Source organism: Berghia stephanieae, chromosome 5 (genome assembly GCF_034508935.2).
Source record: "Berghia stephanieae isolate SIO BIC M18660-M18661 chromosome 5, UCSD_Bste_1.3, whole genome shotgun sequence".
In the NCBI taxonomy this organism is placed as follows: Eukaryota; Metazoa; Mollusca; class Gastropoda; order Nudibranchia; family Aeolidiidae; genus Berghia; species Berghia stephanieae.
Genome location: NC_088364.1, coordinates 28,810,670 through 28,835,794, shown reverse-complemented (window position 1 = coordinate 28,835,794; position 25,125 = coordinate 28,810,670). Strand labels below are relative to the sequence as shown.

The window sequence follows — 25,125 nt, the reverse complement described above, 5'->3', positions numbered from 1 at the left end:
GATCGGTAAATGGATGGTTTATCACTCAAATGAATTCACAATCGACCAGTGTTGTAGAATAACAGACAAACTTCAACTTTGGTAAGTATCGTTTATCTATCCAATCCTTCATACAAAGTAGACAGTTCCGCTCCTGTTCCACGTCTTGGAACTTTTTCATCCAACATAAGTTCCAGTTTGATCTCTGCTAACGCAAATATACACGCAGCTGCAGACCCAACGTCAAACATTAATTTTTGCATGGCGCATATTCTATTCCCAATAACGTTTTGCTGTCGCTTCTGAGATTAGATACTTCCTTTTTTCCCCCTTTTTTTTTCGACATCACGATAATTTTAAAACAAGTTCAATTAGCTATTTCTGAACACAGAACATCTAGGAAGTATGGAGTATGGAAACACGTCGTTTGAGCAAGGGGGACAACTCCAAAAATTAAAGTACCTACCTATTTTCTCGTGGTCGTTTTTCGTTACTTGTTACCAATGAATGTCAATAAATGTCAAATGAACCCCAACGTTAATGGAACGAATTCTTTTTTATTTTAACATTTCAACTTAAATAACTGTCTAGTAACATGGGGAGTATAAGTAAATTCACAACTAGACTAAACGTTATTAATTCTTTATTAAAGATACATTCACAACCTCGTAATTATATATCGTTATCTTCGGCTTCATCTTCATTTTGCCGACATCGGCTGGGCATTTCATCGTCACTAACTACAGTTTCATCACAGAGGCAGAGTCCAGCTGAAATCTTACCGTTTTCTAGCAGTGTTAGCAGAAAGTACAGCTCGTTTGATGACGACAATAGGTAAAATTAAAGCTAAAACGGATATATTTTTTGGTGGCGCTTTTATGCACCTCCGTTGGAGGTGTACAAAAACGCTCCGTTTTTATGCACCTCCATTGGAGGTGTTCAAAAACGCACCGTTTTTATGCACCTCCGTTGGTGGTGATGGTAAATTTAAATTAATGAAAATGTCGCTGCATACGTCCATGAGGTTTAAATATTGTAGTTCAGCACGCTGCTTAGTGATTACCGATGTACAATGATAATAAATTAACGAATAATAACAATAATTTTAAAAATCAAAAGCCAAAAGCAAAAAGAAACATGGCACACAAATACTAATCTCAAATAAATGAATAATTTTAGAAAATTAAAATCGAAGTTTTTTAAAAACATGATAAAAAGTTTTTGAAAGAAAAAAAGCAAACAAAAACAAAGTGAATTTTAAAAAATAAAATGTCAACAATGGGAATCGAACCCGATACTTTCAAGGTTAGAGTCTGACAGCTTGTCCACTGCGCTACGGAGCCACCTGACTGTTCATCACATTTGATAAGGCCTTTCTATAGCATTTTACCTTCCAAAGCAACTTCTATTTTCTGGTTTTATATTTCGTTTTTTAAAATTATATTATTTTTATATAAATTTATTAACAAAAACATCCTACAGCTGTCACAATATAACTTTCACCATGTCCAAATACAGAAACACAATATCGCTAATGAAATTGGGTGGAATACGCATGCGTGACGGAGGTGTATAAAAACGATCCGTTAAGATACACCGTCAACGGAGGTGCATAAAAACACTATGTATTTTTTTATTATGAAAATGAAAAGGCTGTCATTATCCCCAGACACATGAAATGAAAATTCGTTATCCCCAGACACATATTTGAAACTCCGCTCAACAATTATCCACATTCCAGAATATGGAATGTTTCCAAATGCACATAGAAATAAGGAAAGTTAATAAAATATCTATAAAAACATAAAATTAACCAACATTAAATCAGTTATTACTAGGCTACACAATATGCATCGACATCCCTTGCAACGTTCTGTAAAAAGAAGACGGAATTTAAAAAAAAAAAAGTGGTTGAACCAGGATTCAAACCCACAACGTCTGGTAAAACTTCCAGGGCAGACGACTAAACCATTCGGCCATGACACCCACTTCGAAGACGACGCATATTGTGTATATGTAATAACAACTGATTTAATGTTGGTTAATTTTATGTTTTTATAGATATTTTATAACTTTCCTAATTTCTATGTGCATTCGGAAACATTCCATATTCTGAACTGTGGATAATTGTTTAAAAGAGCGGAGTTTCAAATATCTGTCTGGGGATAACGAAATTTGGTTATCCCCAGACACCTGTCTGGGGATAACGAATTTTCATTATCCCCAGACAGGTGTCTGGGGATAATCACAGCGTTATGAAAATATGTGTCAGTGTCATCCGACTTTAACTCATTTGAATCCGTGACCTCAAGTAGTCGGGTAGAGAAGGCTCTAAAAAGACAAAGGTTAGAAGCGACTTTTTTTTTTTTTCTGAAGGGGGAGATGGATTGGGTTTAAAAATGTTTTTTTTGTTTTTGCTTCTTTTTTTTTTTTTTTAATATACAATGTGCTAATTTCTCCACAGATACAATGCTTTTGACTCTGACTCCGATGAATTCCCTGCAAGAGGCAAGTGGAATACATCCGGTTCAAGAAGTTCTTATTTGCAAAAACATAATCATTCAAGGCAATTTGATCCCGGTTTTACTAGACGACCCCGGCGAATCCGACATTTTGATGAAGAAGAAGATGATTACTTTTCTGAAAACTTTAATCATGGATTTCAATCCAGAGAACTTGGAGCAAATATCAAAAAGAAGGATTGGAATTCATCAGCTTTGTCATCAATTGAGAAGAATTTCTATGTCCTTCATCCAGATGTAGCACAAAGATCTAGTGTAAGTGTTAATATTATCTTTTTTAAACCCTTAACTTAAATATAATATATTTTTATCTATTAGTTTTTTTTCTTGACTATCTACCAGAAAAATGCTACACATTTTCAATAGCTAACATCCTATTAACCTCTGCCATCAGCCATCTGCATAATTTTCAATCAATTATGGAAGGTTCAAATTATATGGGTCCTATAGAGTGCTTGTTGTATGGATTGAATAACATAGTTATGTCCATCGTATGCCTATTAAAACTCTGTTTGGAAACAAAACTTACAATGGTTTTTAAAAAATTTGAACATAATAACAAAGATTATAAAAATTATTATGTATTCATATACGTATTGATACTAATGAAAAAAAAAAAATGAAAATAGAGAAGCCCAATAAAATTCTAAAGTCATTCTACTTTTGTTAGTATTTTTACGATTGCAGGCTTCAGGGTTATTTAGGGTATTTATATTTAGGGTAGGGGAATGTTAGCTCTACCTGGACCAGTTGAGTCTTCATTGGTCCACAGCCTTGTTTTTTCTTTTGTCCCTCTAAATCATTTGTCTTTTTTGTGTGGCATTGTGTCCTTGTTCTGGAGTTGGTTCATTTATCTGGCCTTGGACCCTGACAGTAGTCTTTTTTTTTTCATAAGAGATTAAGAGTCAGATAGATTTATCTTTTTAAAGAGATGATACTTTTTACTCATGTAAATCATCTCTCCCCTTGTTAATCATCTGAGTGTGTCCTTTTTGGCAGAGACATTACAGTGTTGGACTTTTAAAGGATTTCCCACAAGCTGCAGGGATAAATTTCTATTGGATCAACTACTGATCTCTGAACTGATCCTCTATGTCTCATATTTTTCTTTGATATGTGACAGCAATATCTAAATATTTTGACTTTTCCAATATTTCCTTTTTACCAGTGCTGAACTAACAAGTGTTGCAAGGGTGTACCCCCCCCCCCCCCCCCCCCCCCCAAAAAAAAAAGGCTTCAGGGGGCAACCCTCACCTATCTCTGTTTTAATATTTAATTTAGGCTTTTTAGATTAACAATTTTTTCTTTGAATATCTCAGCTAAATGGCACAACGGTGGATGGTAATGGAGATGATAAGTATGGGCGTGAGAATATTCGGACAAAACAATTTCTCACCTTTAGTGTCATGTTAAATTTTTGAACCGTCTACTGAGTCTTTATGAATAATGTCAATAATGACACAATCCTTGTTATTTGAGTTCATGACATTTTAATGATGGATTATAAGAACAATCACAATGATAGATTTAATGATAAATGTCCAATGTTCATGAGGTATGATTTAAACAATCTGAAATTTTGAGTAATGCCATTTGCTCCAATAGATTCTTTAAAAATCATATAATTTTATAACATTGGGCACTAAGTCCATGGGATTAAATACCAGTTTGACTTAATAAGACAACAATGAAAAAATAATACTCATCAAAAGTATAGTGCTACATCAACATTTTAAAATTTTTGTAGTTTATGAATAAGTTTCATACTGTCTTCAACAGGAAGTTATTGAAAACTATTATGCCAACCACAACATAACTGTCAGTCAAGGAGAAAGACCTGTTCCGCTGTCAGATTTCCATGAAGCAAATTTTCCTGGTTTGGATTGTTTTAGTCTTTTTGTAATTATAACTCGGCATGTTTTTTCATTAGATGCTGTTAACATTGTATACACACAAAAAAAAAAAAAGCCTTGAACAAGCTTGAGTATTTATTCAAACACGACACTATCTTGCATTATTATTGAAATCATGAAATTATCCTTTAAGCCCATGTGGAATACAGGTTGTATTTCTTCTTTCTAAATTATTATGTTCGCATTTTAAATCAGAAATATTTCATAAAAGATATTTCAATTTACTGTCTTTCGCAAAAATATGAACTAATTGGAAATAATTATTTTCGTAAATATTTTATCTCTCATCTGGCTATGATCTCAATTTTAACCCAAAACACAAACCAAAGGAATAATAAAAACCTTTAAACATTTGAATGCTCCAAAAGGATAATACAGAACTACATATTTTTGATTATTATTATTATTATTATTATTATTATTATTATTATTATTATTATTATTATTATTATTATTATTATTATTATTATTATTATTATTATCATAGGTATTTTGGATAAAGGTTATTTTTAGCCCTTTCACCTAAAATTTTGTTCATGCTTAAATTAATTAAAAATCCATATTAAAAAGAAATGATAATAAAATATTTTGAGCAACAGATCTTAGGCAGAGATCTTTGTATTATTATAGAGATAGCTTTGATTGAATTCGTGATCTGCTTTGATTGAATTTATGATCTGTTTTCACAGATAAGATTGTTCGTTACCTTGAAGGCAATAGCTGGTCAAACCCAACCCCTATTCAGAGTCTTGGTTGGCCTATCGCTTTGTCAGGGAAGAATATGGTTGGTCTAGCACAAACTGGATCTGGAAAGACGCTCGGAGTAAGTCATAGATAAGAGTAAAATATTACTTCCATTTCTCACATGTTGCTGGATTGAGTTCTTCATTTTATTGATCTAAATTCTATGTTTTCTTTTCACCTGGAAAACCAAGGTAATTTTGACAGTGAATTACTAGTTTTGAATGTAGAGAAATATTGTGTAGTTTTGAAAAATGCATAATTTAATGCCATACAATAATTCATTTGCATTATATGACCTGCATTCACTACAATATTAAAAGAAAATATTTATGTCATACATTTATGGGTGTGGTTTTAAAGGATAGCTTGATTTTATGGTCTTTACTTAGAGTTGAAAGTCATCAAGTTTCATGCAAAAAGCAGAGGAAGTGCTAATAATTCAATATTCTTGTTCTTTGTAAATTCTCCAGAATCAAATTTAAAGATTTTATGATGAAAGATTATTGATTTATTGTTGTCTTTATGTCACCAAACTGCTGTACTGTTTCAATACTATTGTTATTGGGATTTTATTCCGTTCATTTTGTTCACAAAGTCTTACTGAGTTGGTAGAAATGGCTCTTATTGTTACAAATTAAACCTACCCTTTTATCTGTTGTAGCTTAAATTGCCTTTCGATTACAATCTAATGTCTCCCCCCCCCCTCTCTCTCTCTCTCTCTCTCTCTCTCTCTCTCTCTCTCTCTCTCTCTCTCTCATCAACATATTCTTTGACTACCACTACTGCTATCGCTGCCTGAAACTGCTTATACAGTTGACATATTCACGTACATTGCTGCTTGCTCTATCTGGGTACTTCCTCTTAACCAATCCTTTTTGTCTTAGGTTTTTTCTATTACAACTAAAATTTAAAAAATTACAAGTGTAATGAACCTATAAAGATATTTTTAAAAAATCATCATACATCTTTCTTTCTTGAAGACTGATGCTTTTTTAATCATCAGAAATAACTATCCATTTTTGTTGAAAAGCAATATACACAGCCCTCCCAGACAGCATTGTAAAATACTGTCAATAGATGATTCCTAAAACAAACATATAGTGTCAACAAGAATAACCTTTGTTAACCCATTTAAGCAGTTGTTTCTTTAATAATTATCAAGCCCAAAGAAAAAAAAATTACAACAAATTTAATGTCTTAAGTGATGCTTGAACTTGGGTCTCTCACGTGACAATGCAATGCCTTATCCACTGAGCCATATCGTCATCTCTTTCCTCCTCCTCCTCTTTATTTCTCCCCCCCCCCCTCCCCCTAATCTGTTTTCATGAAGAAATTTCATTGCTCATTATATAAAACTTTGAAAGCCGCTATGGGATTTCCCAAATTTAGAATTTTTATTTGTTAACAAAACAATGAGTCTTAGCATGTCTTCATGATGATTATTCACTGATCTCATGATGTCATTTTCCTCCTCAGTTTATTCTACCAGCTCTTGTTCATATCAAACATCAAAGACCCGTAGACAGAGGAGAGGGGCCAATTGTAAGTCAATTTTTGAAATTTTAATTCAGATTGAGTTGGCAGCAGATTTGATGGTCAAATACTCAAACAGCACTTAATTGTTGTTAGGGGTTGTTTTTTACTCTACATGAAGTATCCGAATATGGCATGATCAATAATTTTCAAAAGTATTTTATAAAGTGACTATTTAGATTCCTTTTCCTTTAACACTCCGGGAGCACTCCAGGAGAGCTTATAAATAAATTTTTTTTAAAAATAGATCAGTAAAATTCCCTTTATTCATGTAGGATACATACACTCTGTTTTCAGGTTTTGGTGTTGGCACCTACAAGAGAGTTAGCCCAGCAGATCAAAAGTGTGGCTGTGGAATATGGTCGTTTGTTAGGAATACAGTCCTGTTGTATTTTTGGTGGACAGTCTAAGATGGTACAAGCTAGATATATCTCACAAGGTAACTGAAAAAGAATAGATTGAATTATAGTGCAGTTAATATCTGAGGACCTGGGGAGAATGTCACTGTTAAGATAAAAAAGGAATATGTGCTGGAAAAGGAAATCCTTGGAAAATTTAAGTTGCATCAGGGGTGAAAGAAGATCCTGATTCGGATGCCTGATTAATGAACAACCATTGTGACATGTCCTTTAGTTCCTCACAATTTACATCTGTCAGCTAGGATGAATCATCAGTCAGGACCCAACAACCTCACAGATTAACACAGAAACGATGCTAATTTGTTCCATTTTTACATTATCTTTGTTCCGTATTTTACCAGTATGGTGGAATTGAAGTCCACGATTTATTTGTGGATTGGGGGTATCGGGTACTGTGTCTTCAATCTCCCATATCACTAAGCTTTACTTTTGATTTATGTCATTCTCCTTAGTTTTGAGATATTATGAAAAAAATGCACATATGGCAAAAAATATGTTGGCTGAAATCTTACATAGCTCTTGATTTATTGAAACCTGAAATGTGTCAATAATAAAAATAAAAAAACACTGTATTTTGATTCCTCTGTAAAATGATTGAGTAATAGTGACTGTTAGATGTAACAGAAAATACTTTGTGAACGAATAGCACCTTGTCCAAAGGTTAGCAAGTAGTTGTTACTGTTTGACTCTGAATTAGCGGTAGGATAGCTGTCTTTAAAAAAAAAAAAGATCGTTCCATGAAAACATAAATTATTTCTTTTTTCTAATTTTATCAATTCATTGAATACCAGGTCCTGAACTAGTTGTTGCTACACCAGGTCGTTTACTTGATTTCATAGAATCGGAAGTGATAGACCTTGGCAGAACAACATTTGTTGTGCTGGATGAAGCTGATCGTATGTTGGATATGGGATTTGAACCACAAATCCGCAAAGTGTTAGGTCAGATAAGGGTAAGGAATAGATTTTTTACTTTGTTGTTAATTCTTGCTCATTCTAAATTTATCTATTTCATCAGATCTAAATTTGACCCATGTAATGAAATATATTCCATATAAATGAATTTGGGTCATTTTACTGTGATGCTGTACGATTGAGTCATTGAGCCACTTGGGATCTCATCCCTTGTCCATTTCATTGATTGAATAATAATACAATATTTATTCTTGTAAATCATCTGAAAAAAAAACCTTCATTTATTCAAAAATAAAACATTAGGAGAAGAAGAAGACATTTTCTACTTATTAAAGAGGAAAATTAGTATTTAAAATTTTTATTCAGTTCACAAAATTGCTGTGTGTGTCTTCAAATGTCTTAACAATTTAGCCCCTCTTTATCTTTCTGAACTATTTAACCTTAAGCCTCGTACCAGAAGCCTTCGATCATCACATGACACCATACTATTATCCGTACCAAAAAGCAAGTTAAAATCTTTTGATGATTGTTGATGTTCATTATTATTGCCCTAAACTCTGGACTACCCAACCGCAACTAATTAGAGAAATCGAAAATATCTCAAACTTTAAATCTGCTTTAAAAACCCACTTTTTCACAATTCATTTTACTCCATGTCAATTGTATTGCTTGTATACTATTATTTTAGCAATCTGTATTTTGTTTCCATGTTTAATTTTGACTACTTGTAAAGCACTTTGAGATCTTTGGTTCACAGAAATCGCTCAAGTATCATTTATTGTGATTATTATTATTATTATTATTATTATTATTATTATTATTATTATTATTATTATTTATTATTATTATTTATTATTATTATTATTATTATTATTGTTATTGTTATTATTATTATTGTTTTTATTATTATTATTATTATTATTATTATTATTATTATTATTATTATTATATTATTATTATTATTATTATTATTGTTATTATTATTGTTATAATATATTATTATTATTATAAACATGTCCATTAAACATTTGAATGTATTATTTCCCAGCCTGACCGCCAGATCCTTATGTGGAGTGCCACCTGGCCCAAAGAAATTCAACAACTTGCCCATGACTTTCTGGGAGAATTTACTCAAATAAACATTGGATCACAGGAACTCACTGCCAACCCAAACATTGAACAAGTAGTCAAAGTGTGTGAATGGAGAGAAAAGTTTGGATTGTAAGTGTTTAACAATATGATTTGACTTTTTGGTTTTGAGAGGATACATTTTTAAAGACAATTATATTTTACAGTTTGAACGCATGCAGCCAAGGACATAATCATTACGGCTGTCAACTTTTGTTTTCTGTCATCCTATTCCAGTTGTGTGATTCTGTGTAGTGGAAAATAAGTAATAAATTATGATAAATAAAGCAGCATTATATATTTATTCTAAAGGTTGATAGTGTGACTCTTACTTTTGGACTGGTAGGTCCTGAGCTATAGTCCCATTTTGGACAGCGCAAATATGTTAACTTGGAAAAGGCCCTTCACTCACAATCTCTCACCACCCTCAGGTGTAAAATAAGTACCTGACCAGTAACAGCGTTGCCTCTGCTAAAAAAAATAAATTGTAAAAACGTCTTACAGGCATCACGTCTTCCGACATGATAAATGTATCTGTTTATTGAGGATCCCTTCTAAAGCACTTTGAGCAGGTTTAGTGGATATTAGGCTCAATAAAAGCTGTTTTTTTTTGTTTTTTTTTTAGAAAATTATCTGAACAGCAATTTTAAAAGAAAGAGGGTGAAATAGGAACTTAATTTTTATCATATTAATTTGTCTACCAACACATTTAGGAATGATAGTTATAAGTAAGTTTTAGGTGAGATGCCTGACTGGATAAGGCATCGCATTTACACACAAAGGACTCGTTCAAGCCTTGCTGTCGGTATCTTGTTTTCCTTGAGCAAGAAATTTGACCCCTATCAATCATTTTTGGGTATATAATATAATCTAACAATTACATTATAACTACATTAAAATCTTAATATAAGAATGATTAAACTATACATTTTGTAAACACTTGTGTACTTTTTGTCTGTGCCTGTGTGGGACTTTTATGTAGTCTAAGACAAAAGACAGGGATATATTGCTTCCACTTCTTCTTTTGTTTCTTAAGAGCATTTACGTTCTGCACCTAATATCTCTTGATTATTCCAGTCATTATTGTCCTTATTGCTGATGCTGATGTGACCTTAACTTGGACCTTTCAATTTGAATAAGAAATGCTCCTGTGTGAATTATTTCCCAGACTTCTTCATGAATTGGAAGACCAGTTGGAGGGCCGAAGAATACCAAAAACTTTGATATTTGGCAAGACAAAACAGATAGTTGACATTTTGTCCAGGAAATTGTGGAATCGAAAGTGAGTGAAATGGAACATATGATAAAAAATTTTTTTCCCCCAAATTGTGGTTTTGATTAATTATTTAAAAACAAGAGAAAAACTGTCTAATTTTTAAAAATATTGGTTTGATGGGCTCTTCATCTTTTTCTTTTTTTTCTTTTTGAATTTTTCGTTTTTACGAGAATACCCATTTTTAAATCAATAACTTTCAGTGATTTTTTAATAGCCCCATCATGTAAATGAATTGATAAAATCTCACAGATTTTTAGATTTGTGGAAATTGTTCATCAATGTTGCTATTGAATTATTGTACGGATTATATTATGGCAAGAGGAGGATACTGTTGATAATGTTACTCTAGTAATTTGTTGAATTAGGTCACTAAGAATTTTGTTGATTTTAGAATATTTAAAAAATGTTTTTTGAACTTTAAAAAAAAAACAGGTTCAGGGTACAAGCTATTCATGGTGACAAATCACAGAGCTACAGGGATAGTGCTCTACACAGTATGTACCTGTCCAAAGCAATTTAAATCATTAAGTCTTGATTGTGTTTAGTTTTCATTTCAGTCAAGTGTATGTGTTTTGGTAAACAGCTCTCATTGTAACCTCAAGCTTTTGAGAGAATTTGAATGATCAATATAAAGTCTGGTCTGTGTCAGGATCTCTCATTTGGAAATATTAATTAATAGTTTTATAGTTTGAATCCATTGTAAACCTTGAAATGCCATCATGTATTGAACCTTGGGAAAGATGGAAGTACAGCAGATGTAGTGTCCTCATTGCTCAAGATTACCGGAAAAAAGGGAATGTGCATGAATGGTTCAGGCATTAAATAGAGAAAAAGCACTTGAGCAGTTTTAAATTATTCGATCACATCATCATCATCATCATCATGATCATCATGATCATGAAACTTGACATTAACACAATGGTAAAACCACACAATATATATATTTAATTTCAACCAACTAATTCAAAAAAGTGGAAAAATAAAAATTTCATCATGAAGAATTGATTTCTACTCATTGGACTTTTATCTCAATAATGAATATTAAAAAAAATATTTTTTTATTCAAATTTTATTTGTGTTTTTGTTAGCTTAGATAATTAAGTATTAAGTATTAATGCTCATAGAGGAGGTATTACTTTGCCTCAGATTTTCAAAACGACCTCAGTGCTATTTGGTAACTTCTCAGGTTTCCATACTAAAACTATAATTTTAGATTTTCATCCATGAAGTGCCATGACAATTGGTAGACAATAGTACACAAGCTGCAAGGATCGTTAGTTTACAGTGACACAATGGCTGAACTTGTGTCAACTATTGTTGGAACAGCTGTCAGTGTGTTGATTCTGTTTTATGAAACACACTGAAACAAAAAACAAATCATACTTAGACAGCAAGGTTTAAGCACTTAGGATTTGGAATGGCAACACATTTAGCTACTCGACTGTATGAAAAATAATTGGTGAAATTGAATAAAATAGGCCTTTACAAGTCATCAAAATATCTCATGTAAGATTATTGATCATCTCATACGTTCTATTTTTTCCTTGAAGGTTTCAGAAGCGGTAAAACCGATATATTAGTCGCCACTGATGTAGCTGCCAGAGGTTTAGGTAAGATGATCTATTTTCCTTTCATATTTTTATTTTTTAAATGAAAATTTTGAGACACAAAGCACTTTTATCTCTCAATAATTGGAATATTAAAACTTGATAGAGAGAGGGCGATTAGAGGGAAAAAACCCCCAAACAAATGAGACGTCACACCCGTAAGGCGATATTACAATATATTTTTCCCAGACAGAGACAATGCTGTTAATGGCCAGGTACTTATTTTACACCTGAGTATTGTGAAAGAATGTGAGTAAAGAGCCTTTTCCAAGGACTCGACTATGTGTTGCTCTGGACCATCCATTCGGAAGATGAGTGTTGTACCACAAGACCACGTAGCTGCACCAGCTCAAAGGCATGGTCTCAAATTACACATGGATGGTTTAAAGAATATACAAAATGATAAACATTTGTAACTCAAGTCCTAATTAATGTCTAAAAAAAATCTTGTTGCTGACTTCTGATATTTTTAGTTTGCATGAATTCAGCAATGAACATAAATTTTAATTTTATTCCTCCACTTTTTCCTGCCCATTAGATGTGGATGATATCAAGGTGGTGATTAACTATGACTATCCAAACAACATTGATGATTACATCCATCGCATCGGACGCACAGCTAGAGCCTCCAAGACTGGAAAAGCCATTACATTTGTCACTGATGAAGATGCAGGAAAGGTTGATGATTTTATTTCATGTATATATAGATATAAGATTAATTCAGGGAAAAAAAAAATCATTCTCATTTTAAAGAACATTCCTATCTTTTTGACTTTTTAAATGTTTCTTGTGGCATTCAGATTTTTTACCCGTGTCTTTTATTTTGTATATTCTATGAGTTTTGAGAAAGAAATGCCAGTTATTAGGTCAAATTAAATATAATGATGACTTTACTCAAATTGAGTATTAAAATTAAAAGTGAGCATTTATATAGCGCAATATCCACTAAACATGCTCAAAGCGCTTTATAAGGGGTCCCTAGCCAACAGCAACACTTAACATGTAGGACGGGACATGAGGCCTGTTAGGCGATATTACAATTTTTTTTCGGACAGAGACAACACTGTTAATGGCCGGGTACTCATTTTACACCTGAGTACAGTGAGAGAATGTGAATAAAGAGCCTTTTCCAAGGACTCTACTATGCGCCGAGCGAGTCTCGAACCCAGGATCTTCCTATTCGAAAGCGAGTGTCACACCACTAGACCACATAGCCGCACATATTAATTTGAAAAGAAAGCACAAAGAGATATCATTGATAATAAGAATTATTTCTTTTGAAAAAGTCTTAAAGGATGCAGTCAAGGTTTAAAACAAAAACCAGTTAAATTGTTTTAAATAATTTGTTCTCAAACATCCAGCATTTTAGATTTGATCATTTAGCAACAAATATATCTATTTAGACCTATAAAATAACCATTGTTCCTGAATGTTAATGGATATTCAGCTGTTATCAGTAATACTTCGAATTGAAGTTCAAAAGATACATTTTACTTTAGAGTTGATCTAAGTAGGATATATTTGTTTTCTGTCTCATTTTTTTTTTTTTAGTTTTTCCTGAAAATGTTTATAAATATGTTTTTATAGTTGACAATACAAAGACTGTTCTGGGAATGAAACACTGTGATTGTCAATTTTGGTTGTTTATAATCGAAGTGAGTAAACATAAGTGAGTTCAGAATATTCAATATTTTGTACATTTAACTTCATTGCAGGTAAAGGATCTCATTTTAACACTTAAGTCTGCAGAACAAAATGTGGACCCCGATTTGTATGATATGGCCAAGCTTCATTCCAAATTCTCTAAAAAATGTAAGTTATTTTAGAAAAGTATTCATGTATTAGATTTGTTTGTTTGTTTGTTTCTTTGTGAAACACAAAGTACTTAAACTTTTACATCACACATGCTGGGGCCTGATTGTTATATCTAAATGAAATTTTTAATAATACAAGTCTTTTTAAAATTATATTTGGAAGATAATGGGTTGGGTTTTTTGTCCTCCCAGAAGGGGACAGAGATGTTCACTATTGCAGTGTCCTCTATTCCCCTATATCTGTTTTCCTTTAAATGCTGCTCTCTTCTTTGTTCCAGATTTAGCTAGGGGAATTAGGGACACAAAACCCCCGAATTGTGCAAATTTGTGATGAAAGCATGATTTTTTAATGAAAAAAAGTTCGTGCTCTAAGGTTTAAATTGTGATATAGAACCACTTACTCATTACTCCAAGAGCTGAGATATTAGCAATTTAAATCGTGTAAAAATTCACGGTGGTGATGAAACTTGCCGCCTTCACATCGACATTTTGTTTTGGTGTCAAAAGGTCACAGACTACGTCATCGGTACCGAGTACAGATGTACACTGTTGCTTAAATCGAAATCGGAAATATAACTTATCATTTCTTCATAACATACAACTTATCAAATTCATTCATTTACCAAGAGAGTAATATAATTTTCAAAAGTAGTTTTTTAAATCCAAAAGTATACCAATTTGGTTATTTCAAATTTTACCGGCATTGGAACGCGGAACATGAGATTGTGAAATCGAAGAAATCAAAGTTGTAGTGGTCGAATACGAATACGAAAAAAAAAAAAAATGATTCCCCCCCCTCTCATATCTTTTGTATATTCCGATAGCTTTCAAAGAGTATAATTTTTATTTCCTTAATGTCTTTTTAAATTAGAATTATTTGAAAATAATAGACTTCCGCTCATGTGAAGATATCTGTAAACAATGCATCGCATTCTGCGGTTGCTAGTTGTGTCGTCTGCTTTCGGGTCGGCGTGGTCACGAAACGGTGTCAACTTGAACTCTGTCGCCTTTTACCCACCTCATAATAATAATAATAATAATAATAATAATAATAATAATAATAATAATAATAATAATGATAATGATAATAATAATAATGATGATGATGATGATGATGATGATGATGATGATGATGATGATGATGATGATGGTGATTATAATCATCATCATCATCATCATCATCATCATCATCATCGTCATCATCATTAGCAGCATACCGAGGACCTCGATTTTGCTTAAGCGTCACTTTTATGTGTCACACTAATTCCACACAGTTATGTTATTATTGTGGTTTGTGTAATAGTATGGTTCAAATCAAATTTCAGGTTGAAAATGTCCGTATCATCATCTTTAACATCACGGTCATGAACATCGCCTCATCCCCATCACCAACAATCCCGTGATCAAGTCACTTAACCCATTAAATCATGGCATTGACAATGTACTAAATCTTGTACTAACTACTAACGATTATAAAATGGCAAAATGCAGTATTGAGGTGGATTGGTCAAAATGATTAATTTGTCATGAGATAAAAAAAAAATAAAAATTAGAATGCCCAAAGCGGACATATTGTGGTCAATGGTACGTGACTTTTGTAGCGTAGCGTTCTACCAGCTATGGTGTTAAGACTTTTAACGGATTAGAAAATGATAGTGACAAGCTAGATTTGTCTGTTGAAGACCGCTCTGAGGATACACTGGAGGTCCTGAAGCAAAATGATACCAACTGGCACAAATTATGTCGCTTTGATATACGGCCCAAAAAAAATCAGAAGGCTTGCTGTGAAAAATGAGAAATAACAAGAAAACTTGTCATATTATCCCGATCTAGACAATCTCTCATCATCCCACTGTCCAAGAAGACAGAATATGCGTTTTCCCTCAGATGACGTTATCACAAGAAATAGGACACATTGTATGCTTTGCAACAATAAGATGAAGCTTCCCTCCATTCAATAATGACAAAAGTCATGAACGAAAATATCCGCGTGGCTGCAGAAATTATAAACGATGTCCAGATTTTCTCCATGTACTCAAATGGTGATTTGATTGCGCAGGGAGTTCATTATCAAAAGATTTGTCATGTCCGTTTTATGAACATCAAAAAATGCTGAATATTACCAAAACAAACAAAGTTCTAGTTTTGCTGTTGCTGAAATTGTTTCTTCTTCTTCTTCTTCTTCTTCTTCTTCTTCCTCTTCCTCTTCAAGCTGAAACTTCCTCGTGGAAGGCTCAGCAGCAGCATTCCCAATTGTTTATCGGGGAGTTATCCAAATTGTTCCTAAGTCTACAGTTGAGGGCAGAAGCGAGTGAAGATGGTAGTCCACTCTAGATTGTGGCAACATAAATTTGCCAGGTTTCCTCTTGTTCTGTTGGAGGCCGTGTCCTGACACCTGACCTGGTTTTTCTGTCCTTTGTAAAATACATTTAGTTTATTCTTCTCTCTCCTTTTCTTCAATGGTTCCAAATGGGATGTCATATATGCCTTTGATTTGTTTGAGGATTTTGTTGAACGAATTTTATAGCTTTTTTTAATTGATTCTATTTACCTAATTGCGGAGGTGTGATCGGGATCCCATACCTTACCGCTTTACTCGAGTGTTGGTCTAACATAAACTTTATAGCATTTCTCTTTTATGGTTACTTTCTAGCCGAAGAGGTTTCTTCTCAAGAATCTCAGGGTGGAGTTTGCCTTCCTGCATATGTTTGCAATGGTCTTTCCAGGTCAGGCGATTTTTTATCGTTAATCCGAGATATTTTGCTTTGGTGACTTCTTATAGTGAGTTGTGGTGTATTGTGTATTATCTTCCTTTTGTTGGTAATTTTCTGGAATCAAAGTCCCGATGAAGAATTTCTGAGTCTTTCTTAAGCCTTATTGCTCTGTACAAAAGGCTGTCATCCGCAAATAGTCTCAGTTGAGTTCCTAGCGACAATCTTTCAGGCAAATCATTGATGTAGATAAGGAACAAGAGGGGACCCAGTACGGTACCTAGGGGCACACCTGTAGTACTGGATCTGACTCTGACATTGCTCTTTCAGTTGTTTACGATTAGTGAGAAAATCCATTACCCAGTCGTGTGCATTACTTATGATTCCATATCTCCGCAGTTTGATAGCCAGAGTATGGTAATTGACTTTATCAAATGATTTACTGAAGTCTAATAATATAACATCTGTTTAGAGTTGTTCATTCATGTTTTCTGTTAGGTTGTTGCAAGTTGTTATTCGTTGTGTTTCACAAAAGCTCTCCTTTCTGGAGTCATATATAAAACATTCAAGTATAGAACAGATCAAAGAGAGACAGACAGACAGACAGACAGACAGACAGACAGACAGACAGACAGACAGACAGACAGAGAGAGAGAGAGAGAGAGAGAGAGAGAGAGAGAGAGAGAGAGAGAGAGAGAGAGAGTCCATAACTTGTCAGAATTAATCAAGATGTATAGCAAAGAATGCTGTGAAAGAGGTTGAACCCAGTCGTATGTTCACCCAATCTGGTTCAGAGACAGACTCCAGCGGGTCCTACCAGGCCTCGACAGCTAACCTCAGGAAAGGAAACATTTTTAGCCTTCAATAAGACAACATATGGTTTTCTTGAACACACTGCCATTGAAAAAGCTGACAACGAGATATTGGCTTTATCTTGCGCCGTTAAAATAATTCAGAGAGATCAGGATAAACTAGAAAAGGCTGCTGTTGAATTCTCTCAAGTCTCCCAAGAAAAATGTGTTCCACAGTCATTTGTCTAATAAATATGATTTTTGTTGGATCCTAATCATCTAAAAATGTTAATATACGTCACCAAGAAAATTTTTCATTTTCGAAATTAATAGTTACCAACGTCACCATAATCACTTCCACTATCACCATCACCACCTCATCATTACCATATTCATCATCATCATCATCATCATCATCATCATCATCGCTATCACGATCACCACCACCTCATCATCATCCCCATCACCATTATCAATACTACAATCTCCATAATCACATCATCATCATCATCATCATCATCATCATCATCATCATCTTCATAATCATCATCATCATGATCATCACTACCACTACCACTACCATCATCATCACAACACCATCAACATCATCCTGATCATCATCTTCATCGTCGTCTTCGTCGTCATCATCATCATCATCATCATCATCATCATCATCATCATCATCACTACCAAGATCAGCACCACCACCACCTCATCAACATCATCATCATCATCATCACTACTATTATCACAACAATCACCTCATCATCATCATCATTATCACCAAATTCACCTCCACCATCATCTTCATCACGATGACGACCAACACAACACAAGTAAAACTAATACCAGCACCATCTCCTCCTCTCCCACCACCCCTCTTCCAGTCCTCATAATAAAGCTATACTACCGGCCCATACGGCTCCTATATCACATAAAGTCACATTTTTAACAATCATAATTATTTAAACCAAAATAATCAACCGCTTACACGGGCTAAAAATAATATATTTTTAAAGTGCCGAATTGTCAACAAATATTTCATGGATTACGCCCCTTTGTTTTAATATAGCTCGTATAGGCGGATTTTCATCTCCCTATTTTACACTGTTAGAGGAATTTCTCAATGTGGTTCTATATCAACATCGATTAATAGTGGTCTCAAGTTACTTTGTACCAAATTTGGTGCTTTCATCACTAATTTGCACAATTTTACCCTAATTCCCCTAGCTAATTGATATATTTTGGGTTTTTTTCTCTGTCCTGGCAGGGATCCTTAGCTTGGAGGGAGCAGTTCAATGAATCGTTCCTTTTTCTGAGAGTGGTTTTATGGTTTTTGTTGTGCTTATAAAGGCTGTTTACTCTCATTCTTTCACCATACTCAGGTGTAAAATGAGTACCTGGCCATTAACAGCATTGTTTCTGTTGGAAAAAAATATATTGTAATATCGCCTTACGGGTGTCATGTCTCATTTGTTTGTTTTTTAGCTCTAATAGCCCACTCTCTATCATGTTTTAATGTTTCAGTTATTGAGAACTAAGAATGCTTGTTTTGCTTGTAAATCATCTTTTTTAGTTTTGAATATATTATTCTTTGTAAACAATTGATTGTATCCTTCATGGTGAGATCCTTTGCTTCAGCTCGGACAGGACTTATTGTCAAAATAGGCACATTGATAGATTGCTCATTGCTAAAGGAATTTTGTGTTCCCCATTTGAACCAGTCCCTTTGTCTTACTGTTATTTTGGTGATTTTCATTTCAGATCTACTACTTTTCCCTTATCATCTCCCTTTTCACTGGTGCTGAAATAACCTAAGCGTTCCTAAAAGTGTTGCAAGTGCCTTAAAACCCCTTTAAAAAAAACCAATATTTGGAAGATGAACGAATGAGAAGGATTGGAGAATGATATTGATAAAAGTCACTCCAATTAATTTCAATTACTCTTTCACAGTTGAAATGCTCAGTCGAAAAAAAGCTAATAGAATTGACCCCTGTTTCACAACCACGATGGACAATAATGTTGGTCCAAACCTTTTTGACCCTAATGCACTTGCTCTCAATCATTATTTTAGAATATGCAATAAATTAATTATTTCAAATAATTAAGAATTAAACTGAAAATGAATGATAGACTTGCTTCCAAATGGCTTCAGTCCTCATAACCACCACCACCGCCATAATAATAGCATTATTAACATCACCATCATAATCAATCATCATCATCCGTCTTATGAAAAGGAACAACAAAAATAGCAACAACACCAACAGTCACAGAAACAGTCATCATCATCATGTGCTCACATTGTTAAAATGTTAAAATTGTTTATAATTTGTTTCAGCATCTTCTAAACCAAGGTCCAACTTCAGCCAAAGAAGACCCCCAAGATATAACAACAGTAAGAATTTTAGATATAGAGATGGTAAGTAAAAAATATAATTTGAGTGCCAAAGTTAACATTAGTGTTTAGATAAATGATGTGGGAACTTTTCTTACTTAATCTTTGACCTGTATACCTTTCAAGGTTTTCTTCATTTTCTTCAATTGGTCTCATTCTCCTGTAGTCAGCTGATGGTGTTGTATGTTATTTATGTTTGGTTGGAATGATTAACGTGCAACCCTCTTATAACGAAATCTGTTATAATGACATACTCTCTAAAGTGATGTGGATCTCAAGTCCTGATTTACCAAGTGATAAAATAACCGACCATAATGAACTAATTTTTGCAAAAACTCTATATAACCACATTGATATGGCGGTAATTACCAACTTCACATACACAAATGTGAAAACGAATCATAGTGCCTAATCCTACTTCTACCAAGTTAAAGATAAAAACACTCACCATTGATGTAAAGTTGCAGATTTTTGTTGGAGTTGACAAGATGACGATGATGCAGAAGGATTGCTGCCAAGTATAGGATATCCCTTAAAAGCTTGGCCACAATCATCAAGAACCAGCAAAAAATCGAACAGCATGGGTTTTAACAGCAATTAAAAAAAGCAGTGGCTATAGCTATGCTAAAGATGATTCCACTGGTTGACACAGTGTACTGTAACACTCTTGGTACTTTACCCCCTCCATTTTTGTATACTCTGCTATAGTGACAACTCTCGATTATCACATTTATTTCTGGTCCCAACAATGTCGTTCTATTGAATTTTCACTGTAATAACTGTGCAGACACCTAAACTTATTCAATTGACCTGGATAAAAGCATTGTCCCATAATGTAGATGGACCAATAAACAGCGCAGCTCCTTTTAAAACGTAGGTTTGTTGAACATGGTGTAAAACTTTGATTTTTAAATTAAAAATTTCTTCTTTCTTCCACTCATGTTCTCAGTATTTCAGTATATATTTACTTGTTTAATTTTAGACTTTCCTGTGTAGATTGTGTGCCAGTCTTCTTTATTATCAAATACTTGCCACCCCTTTATCATACTTTATTCTATTTGGTGTATGTTACACCTCTATCATGAATTTGATCTAAATCAAATATCTATAGAAAAAACAAATAATAAGATCGATTTTATCAACGATTCAAGGGTAATACATGAATGAAGATTGAGTATTACTTACTGTGCAACCTGATAAATCAAAATCTTGTATCTGGACATCCAATATCTAATTGATGGCACACCATAGTCCCCTTTCACCTCAATACCCATTTGTGTCAGGACAGAATAAATTTCCCTCATATGTCTCTCGGCATGATTCTTTTCTTCTTTAAAAATTTTTTTTTCATTTTTACAATTAATTACTACGTATAATCTTTCCAGAAACTTACACACAGTCTGCAATGGATGGATTTATAATAAGTTTATATGAACTATCATGAAGTTTTGAATAAATTGTTTATATTGCAGCTGTGAATATATTTCAATGACATTTGTGGTAGTTTAGTTCTGTCTTTGTCATTGTGTTGTCATTGTGTGTAATTATTAACATTAAATCTAGTTTGTTTTCATATTTATCTCCCCTCTGACATAAAAATATATGTATTGACAACCCTTGCCCTTATAAGCCCATGTGCATTGTGCGTGGCATCAAAATTAAAGGATTAAAAAAAAAAAAGCATCCATGACTTGAAGAATGTTTATGACCTTGCTCTTGATAGCTTATTTACGCGTGGAGCACCGAGCAGGTCAACAGGTGTGACAGCTGTCTGTCATGCTTGGGTTTTTGGCCTCTGTTACATGTTTTGACACTGTCTTGTCATACCCACGGCGTCTAAACTGCACTATAAATCTGACCGTTTAGTTTCCCGCTGTTCCGAGCGCCGACGTAACCTCACCCGACAGGTAACCGGGGTCAACAGCGGTCAGCCGATATCAATTCCCAGAACGTAGATTTGACGTGCATTGGGTGATACCAATGGATGATTTCCGTACCAATTAACCTCACGATCTTCGTGACGATGCAATTCCACCCAAAATGCAATGAATTCTCGCAGACCTACTCTTTCCATCGGTCCAATTTTTATTTCAATATCTCCAGTACTTATTCCACAAGCCGTGATTCAAATTCGCCTATTTTTCTATAACATTTAAATAAAATTACTTGTAATTACCTCAGGATTCTAAAAAAACGTTGCTATAAACTTCAGGTGTGATTCACAAGGCACAAGTTTTACTACGAAATGAGGTAAGTTTCATTTACTCTTCAGTTTTCATTATTTTGTAATGATTATTTTTCCGCGGTAGGTCAGGTAATAATGATATTACCTCTTTAGCCTTGTTCTTGAAACGTATATTTCGCTGCGGTTTTATTGTTAATTATATTTTTATTTTTTATTTTTTTCAATGATGAGTTAATTTGATTTATAAATTGCATAATTTGAATTATCTTGCTAATGTTTAATTTTAAATGACATTGTGTGTTGGGCCTCAACTTAGCTCAACTGCTTGTTAGAAATTTCCTGCCCCCAGCCCCCCCCCCCTTTCTTTCACCAAATTGGGTGAAGTATTTGGTTTTTCTTTTTCCAAATTTTATGTACGCTGTTATGTATGCATGGATACGAGAAGTAATACAGAGTGTTTTAAAACTCATTTTATTCATTAATTCACTATATCATTGCTTACATCGCTCAGTCAATTTTGAATTTTCTCTTACAGCATGGACCACACAATTGCAAGTCATAACCAAGCAGTGAATTCATTATGTAGGACATGTGGTATGATTTGTTTAACACAGAAATAGAAACGTGCCCGCAAGAAACAATTTAAATGTTCAAATTATTCTAATGACATTCTTTTAGTCTATGGGACTGACACGGCATTGGACAAGCAAGGAGCACACTCATAATTTATGTGTAAAAAGTACACATTATAAAGCACATTGAACACACGACTCATTAGCTTCTTTGTATTTTCTCATTGCCAAGACGCTAATAATAAATAAATCAACCTTGAAACGGGTTGCACTTGCATGTTTGATATCGACAGAGTAGAATATAACAACAAACTCCAAAACGCAGGAGAGACTTTCAAATCTCATGCACGAGCCACTCACCCTCAGGGATGGTCCTATTGCCTCTGAATTGGACAGAATACCGCATTACACAACAGGCTTACCACAGCAGGTCATTGGCAACCACTGCCACAAATACTTACAAGAAAAAGTCTACACTTACAATTATCCAACAAACAAAGAACTGCACCCACGACCCACTCATCATTGACGACGCATGCAGTATTGGATTAATTTTCGACAATATAAACAAGGCCTATAGTCATGTGCACAACTTTATATCACACACAAAATCGATCAAAGCAGACACAATCCAATATATTCAAAGTGCAATAAAACATTACACGGATACATACAGAAAATATTTTCCAAACAAAATAATCCCAAAACACCTCCTTGAGTACCACTGCATACCACACATCACTCAATATAAGTTTAGACTTAGACTTCTTGGAGAACAAGGCACAGTGAGCTGTCACCAAACAACAGCAAAATTGGAAAAAAAGAGCATCCGGCATTATCAATGATATGAATAAAATGCGATTTGTCATCAACGCAATGCAGTTAAAGACCAGCCCCAAACTACACTGACGAGTTTGAATGCTCGTAGCGGATATATTTTTGTTGAAGACAAATACGTTTTTAGTGAGGAGAAGTATTTACATCTTGTCTTTATAATACATAAAATTCAGACAAATCCATAGCAACGTTTTTTTTTCTCTAATTTTTGAAATGTTGCACCCGCTATATTTTTTGTGTAATTTGTTACCGTTCATTGATAACTTATATTGAGAAATCTAGTAATACTATGAAAAAATAAAAAACACACAGTAAAAGTAGAAAATATAAACTTTTATACCAAGTAGTGATATTTCAACTCATTCAATATGGGTGTCTAACAGACAATAAAACAAAACATTGTTAAATTGAGTGAAACGGCAATCCCCGTTAGGTAAATTCCTCTCGGTGATTGACCGCCCACCGTGACCGGGTCAGCAGGTGTCAGGAACGGGATACCGTCTCAACTAAACTGTTGTCGTTGTGTACGCTGTGTACCCATCATTAATTCTGACAAGTCGAATTTCTGTGTTTATGTTTTTCACGTTGTTTTCTATTATTCTTTGTTCTTTTTACAAAGAATCCTATTTATTTTTGTATACAGAGATATGAAGAATTTTAAAATTATTTTGTAATATTTGTTGATTGATTTCCACTTTTCCTAATTATGGCATAAAAAAGCTACTTTTACTTTTTGAGCAGTAACCTTTGTACTCTTCAATCGTTTTCTATCATTTGTTTATCCGATACAGGATTTGATTCTTGGAACAGATGAAGGTCAGTTCCTGTTCACAGGCATCATCAGATCAAGGATGGATGGATGGATGACATGACACGCTTTTCAAAATCTGAGGGCATGCAGCTCTGTCTGCATATGGTTATTTGATGATGCAAGCAAAAATATGATTGTCATATTTCAAAATGAATATGCACGAGTTTTGAATCATTACTATCGTCATCCACAATCTACATTGAAATCAGATTTTTAAATACTACGTCATTCTCACTGTACAGATGGTTTGCACACAGACAATGATAAAATATTGGCCTGTCCTGGCTGAAGTGCATAATAAATTGCAAGAAATGGCAATTAAATGACCTAATTGTACCAAAATTGCTGTTAAATGCACAAAGGCAAAATAGGTATTAGTGGATTTGATACATGTTATTTAATGCTTGACTAAATTATTTACGTGTATTAAACTTGTACAGAAATAAACAATCTTTCTTGAATGAATCTGATACGCATTTTTGGAGTTCAATTTATACAAAGAAAAGGAGCAATCCCCCTCAACCCATAACCATATTGGCAATAATGTATTGAGCTATTTCGTCATGTTGACCTCTCCACCGGAGAATGTTTATCAGAACATGTTCTTTCTAGGATTGTGGGTGGTTGGGGAGAACTACTGGCAGGGTTTTTACTATCGTTTATGTCATAAAGTCAGTTGCCCTGTCACTTCCATGCATCTTTCCATCTTTGTCCTGGAATGGAACTGCATGGTTTTGTCTTGATTGTTTCCCTGTCAGCAGTTGATTGTGTTCAGTACATGAAACAAGAGAATGAATGACCTGTGGGACACTAGTTAAGTACATGAAACAAGAGAATGAATGACCTGTAGGACACTGGTTGATATAAGAGATGAAGTGAGTAGGAAAGTGCCAGAAGACAATAGAGAATTTTTTTTTAATTCGCGGCGGTGATGGGGGTTTGAACCCACGACCTTACTGGTACGACAACTC

At 33.9% G+C, this 25,125-nt stretch overlaps 1 protein-coding gene across 1 annotated transcript; it reads left to right on the top strand.

The window, feature by feature from the left end:
• The first annotated feature begins 414 nt into the window (after window positions 1-414).
• LOC144972710 (uncharacterized) lies at window positions 415-24,624 on the top strand. The gene is made up of 15 exons (XM_078914257.1): window positions 415-813; window positions 2,444-2,756; window positions 4,281-4,377; window positions 5,104-5,237; window positions 6,635-6,700; window positions 6,989-7,130; window positions 7,902-8,062; window positions 9,073-9,245; window positions 10,321-10,434; window positions 10,861-10,922; window positions 11,979-12,038; window positions 12,574-12,713; window positions 13,751-13,847; window positions 19,693-19,773; window positions 24,135-24,624. Exons 1-15 carry the CDS (start codon window positions 575-577, stop codon window positions 24,155-24,157), a joined length of 1,902 nt encoding a protein of 633 aa, XP_078770383.1. The 5' UTR covers window positions 415-574; the 3' UTR covers window positions 24,158-24,624.
• Window positions 24,625-25,125: the final 501 nt, after the last annotated feature.